The 12,997-nt window shown below is 37.1% G+C and overlaps 1 protein-coding gene across 1 annotated transcript in view; it reads right to left on the minus strand.

The window, feature by feature from the left end:
• Positions 1 to 12,997, minus strand: part of LOC126374898 (neurexin-1-like) — a 198,901-nt gene that overhangs the window by 82,323 nt on the left and 103,581 nt on the right. The window contains exon 5 of the mRNA XM_050021673.1: positions 11,084 to 11,222. Coding sequence (XP_049877630.1) covers positions 11,084 to 11,222 — 139 coding nt within the window. The remainder of the gene's footprint in view (positions 1 to 11,083; positions 11,223 to 12,997) is intronic.

Consider the following 12,997-nt stretch of genomic DNA (forward strand, 5'->3'; position numbering starts at 1 on the left):
GACTTTCTTAGAAGAGAAGAAATCAGAAATCAGAATCATTTATTCAACGTAATTATCATGGATAAACTTGTTGAAGGTCAATGTAACATTTTTGAATTTACGTCATTTCGCAAGGTGTTATGGCTGAGGAGAAGAAATGACAAGAAACTGCAACAGCAACACATCTTTTAAAAACCAATGAGAATATACATTACAAGTTATTTAATAACTAGAGGAACACATTCAATACCAGACATTTTTATCATTTAGGTAGTCATTAATCTTATAATAAGCTTTTTTACATAAAGTAAGCTTCACGTGAGCTTTAAATTTATTTTCTGACAAATTTAAAATATTATCTGGTATTTTATTGTAAAAACGTATACATAACCCCAAAAAAGATGAATTTAATTTACTTAATCTAGAATTTTGAATAGCAATTTTATGTTTATTTCTTGTATTGTAAGTATGCCTTTCACAGTTTCTCGGAAGGAGAGATAAGTTTTTACGTACATACATAATGTTTTCATATATATATTGACTTGCGACCGTCAGTATATTTATTTCTTTAAACAGCTCCCTCAAAGAGTCCCGACAACGCAGCTTATAAATAGCGCGAACTGCTCTTTTTTGAATGATGAAAATAGTTTCTACATCAGCGGCTCGACCCCACAGCAAAATACCGTAAGACATTATGCTGTGGAAGTAGCTGAAGTAGACAAGTCTAGCAGTGGGTACATCTGTGAGTTGTCGGATCCTTCTGACGGCATATGCTGCTGAACTTAGCTTGCCCGCTAGTGATACAATATGTGGGCCCCATTGAAGTTTTGAATCTACAGTAATTCCTAAGAAAACTGTGTGTTCAACAAAATCTAGTTTCTCGTCGTTAATTTTAATGTTATTATTTACTTTCTTTACGTTTGGTAGAACAAATTTAATACACTTCGTTTTCTTAGCATTTAGAACTAGGTTATTTACTGTAAACCAACTTAGAACCTGCGACACAGCGCTGTTTGCTTCGTCAAATTCCTCTAACTTTCTATTACTACGAAGTTATTACGGGTCTGATTTTGAATGATTCTTGGATGGGTCTGTTACTTACAACTGTAGGCTTTTGTACATTCATATTTTTTATAATTGATTTATTAATAAAACTGTACTTAGTTGATTATAAAAAACGATGATTTCCCTTTATGATATGGGGCTCTTCAAAAAAAGAGTGAGAAGGCTCTTCAAGGTCGGCAACACACATGCCCCAATAATACCGCGGCTCACCTGGGTGCCGCCAATGTCTATAGGCAGCGGTGACCACTTGCCATCAGGTGGCTCGTCAGCTCGTTTGCCGGCCAAATTAAAAAAAAACCATGTTGAACTTCACCACGCCGATTCCCTGGCTGCAAGTTGGTTAACATTTTAGTGGTACTTCTTTGAAACTACATATTTTACACAACCCATTGTGACTCATAGACCAAATTTAGCCACATTAGTTACCGTAGCAGAAATAAAGTATCACATAATTTTATTGCAATGAAAATAGTTTCACATCAGCGTTGCTATTAGCAATATTTTACAAAATTTCTCGATAGCCATCGCTCGTGTGGCTGAAGAAATGGTTTAACGTTTTATGAGCTCACAAGCTGAGCGGTTCAAGCCTCATTTGCACTGCCAAGCGGACGCGGGGAAATCAAGCTCTATAATTAGTATAGAAACGCGCAAATACGTTCACAACAAACGCGGGCCGAGGAGGCGTTTTGTTTACTTCTCAAAAAAAAAATCGAATCCCCTCGTGAATAAAACACAAGTATAATAAAAATAATGAATTTGGAATATAACTGTTAAGAATTAAAAACTGTATATTTATTTTTTTATTCCTTTTAAACTCCAAACCACATTGTTTGACTATTGTCTGGAAATCTGGGCGGCAGGAGGATATGTATCAAGAAATTTGATTTTTCCGTGCCCGCGTCCGCTGTCAGCGTGTAATGGTACACTCAGTGAGGTCAGATGTCGTAATGGTATAAGGTCAGGTCAATCAAGGTCGCGAGGGCCAAGGATGGGGGTTTCTTGAAAAATCACGAACTCGTAATGCACCCATTACTGAAGTAGAATACTTAGAAAACCAATTTAGGTTTAGAGGGTACTCAGTTGTGGGGGCAGTGTGAGTTGGTTTCGCTGAATGCGGGTTCTAAACCTAAATGTGCCGCAATATTAGGCCTTGTTTACTTTTAAATAGGATTGCGTTTGACCTTTATTTCGTTTTATGCAAAAAGCCCTGCCTTAAAAACTAAGCAATATTCAGTCACAGTAGAATATATGAAATATTGACAACAAATAATTATATATTTTTACGAAAAACAATAGCCACCGTGTCAGATATGTAGATTTTTTTATTCGAAACGCTAGAATCCTTCATATTGTCTGCTAAAGAAACTTGTAAACTTAGTTTTTTATTCTGTAGGCAATTACAATTCCCGCTTGCGATGTCTATCAAACAGCAAGCGTTTGGTAGACAAGCAGCACAGACTAAACACGATATAGTCGACGCTGACGAACACTCGAACCCCTAAATTCTCCTCATCAGCAATTCCCCAGCGTTCGTCGCTAACAGATTTTAAACTCAGCCCACTCTTAAAAAAGTTCCATCCTCAATGCACCTATCGCCAATAGAGATCCATTTCGGGCCAAATCGAAATCGACTTTATAACGAGCCATTAGAGTGTAGATTTGAATAAAATGGTAATAACGAGGGGTGGGTTTAATTTCCTGCCGTTCCGCGGCCATTAGTCCAAGTTTCGTGTAAAATATTTGCATTTTATGGACTAGTTACAGTTAGTGCACATGTGTTTTGAGAGTTCTCCTCTTTGCATATTTACCCAGTAAATCGTGGAAAATTGCAGCGACGCCCATTTTTGTTTTTCAACCTTGACGATTTACAAGAGCAGTACAAGCGGACAAGGTTCACTTTGATTTGCGAACTTGCAATTGCGATTTAATGTTATTTTTAGTAACGACTTACATCGCGTGCGGGGTTGATTTATATTTAAATAATACATCATCAAGAACGAGGTCGTAAAGCGGGGTTTATGTTCCTAGACTGCTAGTTGCATCATAACGTTAACTATATTTTTGAAACCGTTCATACATTTTATGTTGGTACTAGGTAGCTTTCCCTACTATTGGTACTAGGTTCCCCTTTGCTAATGAATTTTTGCTTCCTACCTTGAAAACTTTCAAGGTAGGAAGCTAAAAATTCAAAAATTATAATTCAAAAATTCGCAGTTGCGAATAATCCCATATAAAATTGCACCCCCTCTTTGAAGGGGTTAGGGGCAGATTTCCAAAAAAATCTGATGCTCGTTGTTTTGTTAGTCACAAATAGTCCGCATACCAATTTTTAACTTTCTACCTTGATATTTGCGGTACGTTCCATATATTTGGATATTTAGGAGTTAGAAAGAGGCAAAAAATAACCTATGTCACTCTTCATCCCTTCAACTAAAAAATCTCCACTTAAAAATCACGTCATTTCGTCGCTCCGTTTTGCCATGAAAGACGGGCAAACAAGCAGACACACACACTTTCCCATATATAATATTAGTATGGATTATATAGGTACCAATATTTATGTCAAAAGAGTCTCAGAACTAAATACTAAACACAAAATTAGAGCGGAAACAATCCAAACGCCTAAACTGACAGAAATTGCTATTATAGTTCTGTGCGTGGGCTAGCAAATAGTGGGATATATCATTAGATTATAATTATAGCTTACGTAATAATTCACTAATTATTACGTAAGCCATTATTATTTCTAATTATATAAGTAAGTATCCTCTAAATAATAAGAAAATTGTAGTAATGAACTCATTACTCACATTACAAAGGACACCATCCTTAGTGGATGTATATGATTATACCATAATATAACATAACATAATCTCCGACTTTATTCCCAAATGAAGGAAGTCAGAGGATATTTACTTATTTCATCATGTAATGAATGAATATACCCGCACCTCACCGAAGACCTGGAGTTGATAGATGGTGAGTCATATCGCCGTCTTTGATGTGTTCCATGACACTCTATAGAATTTTGTGAAAAATGTCCTAAAATACTTACTTAAGTCCTAATTCTAAACTATTATGTAACTATACTAAAAACTATTATGTAGTAATAAATTGATAATATTATTAAAATTGTATTCTATTTTAATTTCATATTTTTTTTTTGCATATGAGTTAAGGGTAAATAAAGACTGCTTTAAAACTAAATTACTAATTTTTAGATACTATGTACACGGTAATTGTCATATATATGAGTCTTAATTTTAGTAATTGTCTTAGTTTTTAATGTTATGATGTCATCACTAATTTAAGAGCCACGCTCTTGTCGGTGTAGCATGCTCCATGCTACTCTTTTTAGGGAAAAATAGAGCACTGGTTTCCCTCTTGCCTTCTGCTCCGCAGTGCCCCGTAGTATATATGATTTAGTAGTACTTAATGAAAATAAAATATAATAGTCATGCTAGCTTTCCAGACGCATTAACTATACAATGGGATTTGGATTTTAAAACGACGTTGAGCCTTAATACTTTCATACTATTTACATTTCGTTCCACAGCACAAGAGCTCAGTGGTGTAAACGCAAAATGTTCTTTCCAAAATGGTGGACTAACTATTTTAGCAATGGACTGATATCTGCCATCATTCCCATAGGACAAAGTATGAGGAGTAGCTGCGAGTTATTTTGATGATTACTTGTTGCTCAGGCAGACATCCGGTGTTGACACCTTCTGTATACCTGTATTCACAAATAAAGATTTTGATTTGATTTGATTTGATTTGGTGTATGTGTATATGTCCAAGAAGAGGGTAGTTTCCAACTAATCAAATCATTTACTTTTTACTACACGTCAAAGCATGAAATTACTATGGAATTTGCATGAAAAAGCCACCTGTGACGTCATAGAAAAACGTGACAAAATGTATTGTCACACTTATTATAACATTTATCTTTATTAAAATGAAAAAAGAAAACGTTTTTTGTCACCTTTAGGTCTGTCTTTCTTTAGTAATCGGAATTTCATAATTTATCTTTGACCTAGGAAACTACCCACCCACCTATCCAATTGTATTTAATGTCACCGTGTTAGCCCAATTCGGGGAACGCGTGACTTACATGTCCTGTCTCAGGCACTAAAGCACTGAATTCGACTTTATGAGTTGGAATTCATGTTTTGATCAAAGATAATGATATCATGTAGTTTCCAGTGTTCGTGACCGGATAATGGCAATATGTTCGCCTCCTATTACATAGGACTTAACACAGCTGGCGAGGATTGGCGTATACTACACACCTCTGCTTACCAGTTCGTGGATACAGGCGTGTTACTATGCTACCTTGTATTTAAAAGCAATAAACCAACCCCAAAATCCAGCAAACAGGTTTAGTGTCACCTATTTACCATCCAGAACCCAGCTACTGAATGCGTCTGCAAACTCATCCGAGCAACGAGATTAGAATTTCGTTGTCTCGAGACAAATAGCTGGCGTGCAGCTGGCTTGAAGCTGCTCACCTCAAGCCGGATTAATAGCTGCTCGGCTTGAAATGGCTTGAATGCTAATGGTTTTAATTACAGACGTATAATGAATTGCCCTCTCCGGTGGAAAAATGCTCATGCACGGAAAAAGTGCATTAGCAAGAAGAATGGGTTTGTCTTTAGAATAAAGCTCCTTTTATTTTTAAAGCTTTAACGTCGCGGCGTAAAGAAAATTAATTTTAAAATGGATTTTCTTTTTCGTAAAATAGTTTTTATAAACATACATACTTCGCCGCAGCACGCGCGCATTTGCTACTACAGTAGGTAGGTGTATGAAGACTTATATTTACATAATTAATTGACAAGTTTTAAGCACATTTCTTGTGCTTGCCTTAAGTAGCGTACCGCCTAAAATAGTATTTGCAAGCATAATATGATACTCATTTATTTACCGATTAGCTACTCGAGCCGACTTCACCTAGATTTTTATTTTTTTGCTGGTTCTCAAGGAAAATCAAGACGGTAAAACCGCATGCAAATGCCTTCAATAGTTCTCAAGTGTACCTATACCTTATTTTATACTATAGTGATAATTATCAATAAATAATTTATTACATACGTAGAATCCATATCATCTCATTATTGTGAAAACTACTACGTCTTTGAAAATTCACATTCGGATATGATTTTCCTCAACAAAACCTGGTTTTCTTTCAATTAATTTCAATCTGAATAAAAATTGTGACCACAAATTATGACCTGTATTGAAACTATCGCGAGGTTTTGTTAACAGAAATCATATCCCAATGTGATTATTCAAAAAGACGTTCAAGTAGTTTTTACTATAAGGCGACGGTATATGGTATTAGTTACTATATTATTTTTACACTTCACAATTTCAAAATTCGGTCACGCTCCATCTCGAGTAAAGGTACCAGCTATTTGGGCCAAGATCAAAGGAATGACTAACATTTACACGTAACTGTGCAATCAAGCCGAATGTAAATGAACCTGTATGTGTGTTTGCTCTACTGAACAAGCGTCTTCTCAATTTGGTAGGACTTGACCTGTTATTACTTAATCACAGGACTTCGTATATCGTAGAGCATATTCAGGATAAAAGTTCTAGGTGTTTTATTACAGGGTGTTAATGGCACCGTACGAAAATTTACGGGGATGATTCAGCCTATCATTCTGAATTCATATCAAGTAGAGTAGGGCAAAATCAACCAAGACTGGTTCACCCTGGCCGCAAACTAAAATCGGGTAGTTCATCAGGGGCCTGTTTAATAAAACTTACAATTGTAACTTACAATGACAATTTGATGTACATTGCGGAGTGTGTGATCACGAATATTTTGCAGTTTCATATTAGCTACGCAATGAACATCAAATTGTCGTAATTTTAAATTGTAAGTTTTATTAAACTGGCCCCTGGTTAGATTGCGGGCACATAAAACTCATACCGGGTGGCTGTAAACAACATTTTTAAAATAGGTAAATTTCGGTGGCCGTAAATTAATCGAAAAATTATGTATTTTTCTGAGGGGTGCCACATTGAGGTCTCGTATCGAAAAAAAATGTATTTTAAGGGGCTCAGGACCACATTGAGGTCTCGCACCACCTAAATATATTGCTAGGGCCGCCACTGCATGGGACTTAGCATAGCCGATGAGGAGTGGGTGTATACGGTATACAACTCTGCCTACCTCTTCGGGCATATACACCTGATGCCACGGACGACGTTATTACAAACGTACATATGTACAAATTCAAATTCAAAAATATCTTTATTCAGTAGGTAACATAGGTACACTTTGAATCGTCAATTTTTACATAACGAACGTCTCATCCGCCTAAAAATACTGCAGCTTCTCACAACCCGTATAGCCGGGGAAAAGAAGCTGCAAGAAAAACCTCGGCACAGGGCCCTAGACTTTAGAAAAAATAAACAAAATATTGTTCTACAATTGAGAAATTTAGCTGCCTAATATCAGTTCTCAGACAGTTAATCAAATGCATTCATCCCTTAAACCTCATACACTTAAGTTCAAATTCCTTATAAGTACCTGTATAAAGTATGTGAAGTATAGGTAAGTGCGCAGATGCAGAGCAATGTGTCATGGCGAGAGCAGCCGGTACTTGCCGCAAATGTTTGCAAGCAATAATTAACTGGAGCCAGCTCTCACCCGGGACTGTCGTGACTCGAACCATGTGCTCGGGGATAAGTTAAAGTAAAATAGTAACGTCTTGCATTGGAGCAGCGTGGTGGTGCGATGATGACGATGACGTGTTCTCGCAAATAAATTGATTTGATTTGATTTGTGACCTCTGTGAGGCATACTGCCTGTCGCGTTTTACGAAAAGTGAATTTTAAAATAGATGTCTGCTGACTCAGGTCGATGGCCTAGCAGAATGTTATTTTCTATTTTAATTGCCATATATAAAATTAATATTTTTTAATACAATGTAACACTTAAGGCAATGATTAAGCGTCTCCACGTCTTTGATTCCTTTCCCCAGTACGCCTGCGCTCAGCAGTAGGACGTACAGGTAAGGGCTGTTTCTTTTTATTCAAGTGCCTTCTCCATCCCGGAGATCGGCGACCATTTGTCGATGACGTTCTTCTGCCAGTATAAGTAAACATAGTGATGCATCTGATAACCTTACCCTGTGGAAAACGGGATAATGCTAGAGAGATGGCTCCGAAGTGGCTGTTGCTTTTTCCTGGGTTATTCACATCGGATGATTCGTTTCATTCGATTCATCGGTTAGCAACATCCGGTAAGGCATAACACTTATAAGAAAAAATAGTAGGAAAAAGCATTCGTACGTCTCAAAACATCTATATATGAGATTATCAATATAGCTTTATGTTTGTACTTATTTATTTAAGGATCCGTGCCGTTGGCTTTCCTCAATAAATAAATAAATGTAGATACCTAAATAATACTAGTAGTAGTATTAGCAAAGTATTTATCAAACCCATGTATTTATCAACCCAGCCAAAATATACATCATCATCATTGGTCGCAACATCTTTGCAGCTGATGGTTTACTTATTGCTGCAGGATCTCCTGTGACTTATCAAGCCGCATTTCTCACAGGTTTAACGTGAGTAACCGAATTACCTAATATTACTTTATATTCTATATATATTAGGTACGTATATTAGGTACGTCACAGACTCGCAAAGTCCGATCGGCTGACCCACGTCATGGGCCCGTCGGTGTACAATAAACTGCCGACACACGTCACTGACGCACCGTCTATACCTTGTTTTAAATCGCGACTCAAACGTTGGCTTCTTGAGCACACGTTCTACAGTTACGATGAATTTATTAATTTGTAATTTAGATAATTAGGTACTGGACAGTACAGTTCAAATATTGTGTAGGTACATTATTTGTATGAATGTATTGATGTAACAATTTTATTTTAATTTTTAATTTTGTAATGTGACTAATTTTGATCTTGACGTGTAATACGAATTATTACCAATAAATTATATGTATATGAATATGAATACGTCAAAATGACACAAACCATTCTAAAGTTAATCCAATCACTAAAATATTTTTCACCATTAGTTTCCCCAAAACACCGACGGAATCGATACTAGCGAGTCAAGAATATCTAATCGCGTCCGATTCTATTCGTAGCCAGACAGCCACCCTACAGGGAGCACCAACTTTGGCCCAGCCTGCTGCGGGCCCACTACATAGAGCGACGTGTAATTAATAGCAACTATAGAATGACTTAAACAATCCCTGACAGGAAAAGAGGCAAAGCAAAATTGGATGAGATTTGCTATTAGGTACGTGTCTATAAGGAAGTTTCCTAACAAAAAAATATTCTTTTTACTATTAAGATTATCTCTAAAATAAAACAATACCTAATCGTAATATTTCCTAAACGGGAAAAAGACAAATCACTGTTTTTCTTATTACTTGAATACTTTTATATAAGGCAACAGGTGGGTTAAAATGGCCACATCGAAGCAATTTATCTAAAAAACAATATTACTATTTGACATTTGTTTGCATTCCGTACTTACTTAATGTAGTTCTATGCAATAAAGTATATTTGATTTGATTTGATTTGACTTACTTTTATATGCGCAAATGTCAAATTGCAATATTGCTTTTTTAGATGAAATTGCTTCGATGCGGCCTTTTTAAACCCCTCGGTACTTAATAAAAAGCTGTTAATTAAGTATATAGAGTAATAAAAATCATTTTATTGCTACTACTCCTAATTAGCCGTCATTGTATTTATAACTCGGGCCGAACTAGGTATGAAGAAGGCACACACAGACAAACAGACAAAGTTGTTTTCACAGTTGACTCGAACATTACAGACAGCGATACGGCTCACCACCGAGCACGTTGGTCTAACAGAAAGCTCGGTGAAGCGTGGATACATAATTCATCTTGATGGATGTACTTCTGACTAGCCCATCGGGGATAAAGTCGTTAGTTTATTTTATGTTGTAAACTTAATTATGTTTGTAAATAAATCCAACATTATTGCTCTTTTAGCTATGTCGCAAAACATATTAGTTGGTTATGTGTTGTGTGAAGATAGCTCACTATTGAAGTACGCTGCGAGCGTAGATGTATATGATTGTTGAACAAATGGCCCAAACCACACGGACTACGGAATTGAAGCTTGCCCAAAAACTACTATAGAGAAATCTTTATCAGTACGTCAAGCCGTGGCTTATAGCACGCCGTCAATAACGCAGAGCCTTTGATCCAATACAACGTTCCATCGAATCTCGAAAATTCACCGGCTGGACAAATATAACGAAGTTCGCTTCTAGCTCTATCGAGCGTATTTGGATTTCATGGTCTATAACTCGGACAGTTGCGTGCTCACATAGTATTTCCCGCGATCCCACTCGCCATTAGCCGACTGCGGCTTTCAGTCGGCTAATTCTTCGCCGCTATGTGCAGTATTGCTGACTTCATTGAAAACTATTAGCGTGTTCGTGAACACCGCTTTTATAAACGTGGATTGTCCTGCAATTGGTCACCCCTTAAATTTGGTTAGAAGGCTTATTCAAATTTGTAATCCTGTCACCTTTCTAGGAAATGTACAGTACGCAGTTTATTTCGCGGAATGGCAATGAGCAAGACCTAACTGCGTCATAAGAACTGATTCATATCAAATGCTATTATAATGTATAGAAGTAAACTGTATATAGGTAAACTAATAGTGTTACTTATATAATACAAAAATTACTGTTATGTACAAAACTAACCAAAAACAAATCAATTATTGGCCTATTTTTAGTCAAACGAAATGTATCGTTTCAACCCCACACAGTTCTGTTAAGTACATTGCACTACATAATCACGCAAGTCCCTATTGCTAGCGGATAACACACGACACGAAAAATATCTGGTAATGACGGCTGTACTTGAGCGAGTGTTCTCTGTAAGTCTCGCCGAGAGCTCGTGCGCGATAGACCAGCGAGATTTGAAGCCAGAGCTACTAGTTACACTCTCGCAGTTGACGCGCATCAGATCTTGCGAAGGAACACAAAGGCTGGCACGTACCTCTCTCACAGAAGGCCCCCTCGTAGTCCCCGTCACGACACTCGCAGATGGGTCCGTCATCGGTGCTGATGCAGACGCCGCCATGTTGGCACGGGTCTCGCCGCTCGCAAGCGTCGCCGCTCGCGTTGCGGCTTAGCGACTGAAACAATACAGAACATATTAATACTTTTGCCAGACCAAGTAGTGAATACCATTTGGCTTCGTTCAAGGTAAATCTACAATAAGTCACGTCATTTAATATAGCATTCACGCAGCAGGAGCCAAGTTGTTGTAAGTTGGAGTAAGATTATAAAATACATGTGATTGACATGTCACCCTATATCTTATGTATTATAGAGGTAAAACACACAACACGTAAAGCCGTTGGTCTTGGTTACTACTTACTGATGTAAGTACGGAGTCGTTATGAACCATATCAGGGGCCTTTGGCGGCTCAATAGTAACCCGCATTGATGAGGTAGGTAATCACCTCGCAACCCACACGATAGAAGAGAACAACCCTATATACTTTTATCAGTCAATTAAGGTAAACATTTTTGTAAACTCGCCTGCATTGCAAATGAGGTGACATTCCCAACCTGTTGGAATGAAGCGAGGAAGACCACAGTGTTCATTTAACACGAATAACCACAAATGTGACGTCATTACAGTTGAGAAGCAGCCATGATTACACTGGGAACATACTCTCTCAACCGAGCGGAAGAGACGACAATTTACCACTGAGATATCACGTAGGTATATTTCGAGAATAAGCAGTTATTTAATTAAAAAAGTTTTTTATTTTTTTGACGCGACTTATTGATGATTTGCCGTAGGTCACATTAACTACTTGACCGGATTATCTATTAAAATTTGGCCAGATGTTTGGGGTAATCAATGGTTAGGACGATTATGGCACATTATGGCCAAAACGAATGAGAAAGAAAACGAACAATAATCTTCCCATGAGGAAATTTTCCTCCTATCTCAATAAGGTAAGGAATTATATTAATTATTCATTCATAATTATTTCCTCTGATCTACGCCCATCTGTTTGCCTGAATAGCAAGCATTACGGTGTTCCAATTCCGAGCTCTGAATGGTAGGTCGAAATACCTTTAATCCAACTAAATCTTCGTCAGATATTGCACCTATTTATATACACTCAAAACTAACAGGTAGACCAAAATCAAACCATGCTATTTAAGAAGGGTAACCATGCTATTGTAGGTCCTCAAAATTAAATCCTTTAATTAATTGTATTAACTGCTTTAACTTTTTTAATAACATAAGCTCACGACTATATCCCAATCGGGGTAGTCAGAGGTACATCCATCATAAGTTGAACTCAGTACCCGCATCTCACCGAGCTCTCTATTAGACCAACGTGATAGGTTGACCTTTTTTTATTCATAAAATAATTGCATAAAATCTGGCGCACCTCTCTCGCCTGAAGCTCAGTTTAAACGTTAATACCTATGTTAATCTAAGTTTCATTACCGACAGTTGCCGTTATCGTTAATCAGCAATCTGGTCGTTAACGGCCCCGATAACCAGACGCCGCCGGTTTGAACTGGTGCAAACTGGATTTATCTATGAGACACTTTATCTCTGAACTGTCTGAATTCCGTGAGATTTTCTTCCCTCTCGATTTTAATTTGGGAAACGGAAAAAGTTCTAAAGAATGTTAAAGAGAGTTAATTATATACCCAACGATATAAACGACTATAAGCCACCATAAATCAACAAGCAGCTATAATTTAATAATATCATAATATTATGTACCTCTTCCAATTATTGTAATGAGTATTTGTTATAGTTAGTATAATAGGAAGTTACACGCGAAATGGCCACAGATAATTCTAGAGTATATCTGATAAAGTCGTGAAAGCATGGAGTATACAAAATATACACAGAATATAAACCAATTGAAAA

Source organism: Pectinophora gossypiella, chromosome 18 (assembly GCF_024362695.1).
Source record: "Pectinophora gossypiella chromosome 18, ilPecGoss1.1, whole genome shotgun sequence".
NCBI lineage: Eukaryota > Metazoa > Arthropoda > Insecta > Lepidoptera > Gelechiidae > Pectinophora > Pectinophora gossypiella.